General features: G+C 50.0%; 1 protein-coding gene across 1 annotated transcript in view; it reads left to right on the top strand.

The window, feature by feature from the left end:
- Window positions 1-1047: 1047 nt before the first annotated feature.
- The window catches only part of LOC115357399 (nuclear factor 1 A-type-like), a 39899-nt gene continuing 37434 nt past the window's right edge, over window positions 1048-3512 (top strand). The window contains exon 1 of the mRNA XM_030048797.1: window positions 1048-1146. Within this exon, the coding sequence (XP_029904657.1) occupies window positions 1099-1146 (48 nt within the window). The 5' untranslated portion in view covers window positions 1048-1098. The remainder of the gene's footprint in view (window positions 1147-3512) is intronic.

The raw sequence follows: 3512 nt of genomic DNA, 5'->3' as shown, positions 1-3512 counted from the left end.
CCGAGGCCGAGCCCAGAAACACCAGCCCACAGCGTGACCCCTCCTCCAGCAAACTGCACAGTCGGCACAATGCGCTCAGGCAGGGAACGTTCTCCTGGAGGCGGGGAACGTTCTCCTGGAGGCAGGGAACGTTCTCCTGGAGGCAGGGAACGTTCTTCTGGCGTTCCCCAAACCCAGACTCGTCCATCAGACCGCCACATGGAGAAGCCTGATTGGTCGCTCCACAGAACATGTTTCCACCGCTCCAGAGTCCGGCAGCAGCGTGCTTTACGCTGCTCCATCCGCCGCTCGGCGTCGTGCTCAGTGAGGTGAGGCTGGCGTGCGGCCGCTCGGCCATGAAGCTCCCGGCTCAGTTTCTGTGCTGATGTTGATGCCAGAGGAGGTTTGGAGCTCTGCAGGTACTGAGGCGGCAGAGCGTCGGACTCTTTTACGCACTATGAGCCTCGGCGCTCGGCGACCCCGCTCTGTAACTTTACGTGGTGCCGCCCCCTGGTGGCCGAGTCGCTGTGGTTCCTAAACGCTTCCACTTTGCAATAATCCCACTTCCAGCTGATGGTGGAATATCTAGGAGGGAAGAAAGTTGAGCAGCTGACTTGTTGCAGTGGTGGCTTCCTGTTCCATCACTATTCCAGCAGCACCTGAACTCAGTGAGCTCTTTAGAACCAGACGCTCTGTCACTGATGTTGGTAAAGGCAGACTGCATGGCTGCTGCTGGAGGTTACACACCTGTGGCAACGGGGCTGAAGGAAACACCTGAATTCAGTGATTAACAGGTGTGGCCCAATACTTTGGTCTATATAGTGACTAAACCAAATAACATGTAGGTGTTAGGCAAGACTTACATGAAGTACAACAAAATACAAAGCAAAGTAACTAAACCCTAAATCCCCCCCATGACATCTGCAGCACATGGTTCAGTCCAGTCAGCTGACTCCAGGATTTACCTGTCCTCAGCCTTCAGTTGCACCTTTTGCTGCAGCATGGCAACTCAAACAAATTAAAGTAAGAGCAGATTGCTCCTATAACCTTACAGTGTAGAAATGTGTGCACTTCATATACAACGTTTGTAAAAAAAAAAAAAAAATCACACAAACTGTGATGGTAATTGTTTGGGTGTGGTTGACTGCAAGTGAAGTAAACCTGCAGGTAAGAAACTAATGAGAATATAATGACACTGATGTGAGAGTGTGAACATGACCCTGTGTGGCCGGCACAGGAGCTCTTAGGGCTTTTATCATGCACTTTCATGCAGAGTTTTCTTCCTGCCTCCAGCAACAGATAAGTAAATAAACAACTTGGCCTTAAAAAAAAAATCTTTGGATCTGTTGTAGTGCAATATTTCGCATATTTTGGTGTGAAGGAGTTCATGGAGGATGCGTTCTTTCTTTTTAAAAGTTTGTAGTCTGTGGTTTTTATGTTGAAAATTGTGACTTGGCGTGAATCGGCCTGTAAGACTCCATGAAATGGACTTTATTTTGAAGGGACAGGTGGATGAGAGAGGATGTTTAAAGAGTGAAGGTAATTTTGGCTGAAATTTTAAATTACAGCCACGAGTGCAGGAGGATGTCACTGTTTAAGAGGCTCTGTTTGACAGGAAGTGGAGGTCATGTGGGGTCAGTTCATGGGGACTTGAACCATGCAGCACATCTGATGTTTTGCATGGAAAAGCTTCTTCTGCAGAGGAGCTAGTCAGATAAATGTAGAGCAGGAAGACGCAGCAGAGAGTCTCCTGGCTGCTGGAGTGATGATGGACTCGGACGTCCAGACGTTCAGACTTTGACCTCGGAGCGAGACGCTGGGATCAGATCCTGCCGACAGATCGAGCCGTCCAACATCCTGCTGCTGTCGCCTCGCATTTATCAACTGGTGTTGGTGAATCATTTAAAGAGGTGGTTTTCAAAGTGCGGTCCGCAGACCCCCAGGTGTCCTGGAGGGGCTTCCCGGCGCTCTGCAGCAAAATCAGGAAATGTTCAGTTCAGCTGTATTTCAGTTTGCTAGAATTATAACATAAAACAAACGTTTTCTTCAAATGTGACCATTTGTGGGCTGAAGTGTTTCAAACACAGACTTGGTGTTTCCTCCATTTTATTGTTTGACCAGAGGTTTTCAAAGTGGAGTCCTGGTGCCACCCAGGGGTCCTCGACGGGTGTCAAGGGGGTCCACAGCAAAATGAGGAAAAGGGACAACGGCACAAAATGGCATAATAAAAAAGTATGAGTGATGTTTTAATCTTTTGATCCATTTTCAGCTTATTTGTCATGTTCAAGTTCATTATTATTAGTTATTTTTATTTTTATTTTTTTGCCTTCCGGTTTATCACAAATGTTCTGGTATTTTTTTTGCCTTTGGCTTTTTCTCCTTGTTTTTGAAAGAAAGTGAATGTGTTCAGGTTTCCAGGCGTTTGAACACAAACCAAAATACCTTTTCGTTGATATCAGCCTCCGAGCGCAGAGCCCCTCGGACGGGTCGGCGGCGTCATGAAAGTGGGTGTGAGGGTGTGGAGCGTGCTGAAGTTTGAAACCCGCCGCTTGAAGCCTCGGAGCCTGGCAGCAGCTGAGTGACATGCGAGCCGCTGCGTCTCCAGAGGACCAGACAGTTGTTGCTTGTTGCTGAAACATCTGGACGGCCAAATGAGGATTTGCCCCCCCCCTCGCGGCGCTGGGCGAGCCGGCGGTGTAATTGTAATATTTAGGGGAGAGAAAAGTTTGGAGGGAACTTGATTTAACCCTGAAGAACAGAGTTTGGAAACTGCCCTCAGGGCTGCCGGGGGAAAACAGGACCCAGCGCTCGGGAGAGGAAGCGCCCGGATCGGACAGGAAATGACATCTGATTCCCTTTAAGGTCCGACGGAGACGTGAGAGAGCCTCGGTTCAGCCGGGCCGGGAAAGCCTGGGAAAAAATCATTTTTTCAGGCTCAGATAAGCTCAGATAAACCTTATCGGATTAATCGCAACGGGAAAGAACCGCGAATGTACGCAGGAATTAGATCCGCTTCAGCATCACACACAAAGCAACATGATAACATTTAAAAAAGAGAGAGAGGAAAGTCAGCCAGGGCTGCATTACCTGACGACAGAGTGAGGAGGGACCTGAACGTGTCACGCTGCATTCACTGTCCCTCATGTGTCTCTAAACATCTGTATCACTTGAAGGCCAAAACCACCTGGTCAGTGGTGACATCACAGGTGATGTCACCACCTGATGACATCACTCGCCCCCAGACCCAGGAGAGCTGAGGGGTTTGGGCTTCAGTTCCTCTTTAAACCTGCGCAGAGTCGACTGCAGGAGCACACGCCGCTCTTTTCCTCCCCTCGGTGAGACGTGGCGGTGCTGACCTCGGCGCCGTGCGAGCACATGTTGGCCACGCCCCGCCTTTGTTGTTGTGCACTCGCTCGCTCACCGCCGCCGCCGCCGGCAGCAGACAAACAGCCAGATTTCTCTCCACCTGCTGCACGAGAAGCCCAACGACAGAGGTGATGGCAACGGCTGCCTGTCGACTCTGTGTGTGTGTG

The sequence above is a fragment of the Myripristis murdjan genome, chromosome 4, assembly GCF_902150065.1.
Source record: "Myripristis murdjan chromosome 4, fMyrMur1.1, whole genome shotgun sequence".
In the NCBI taxonomy this organism is placed as follows: domain Eukaryota; kingdom Metazoa; phylum Chordata; class Actinopteri; order Holocentriformes; family Holocentridae; genus Myripristis; species Myripristis murdjan.
This window is presented reverse-complemented; position numbering and strand designations above follow the sequence as displayed.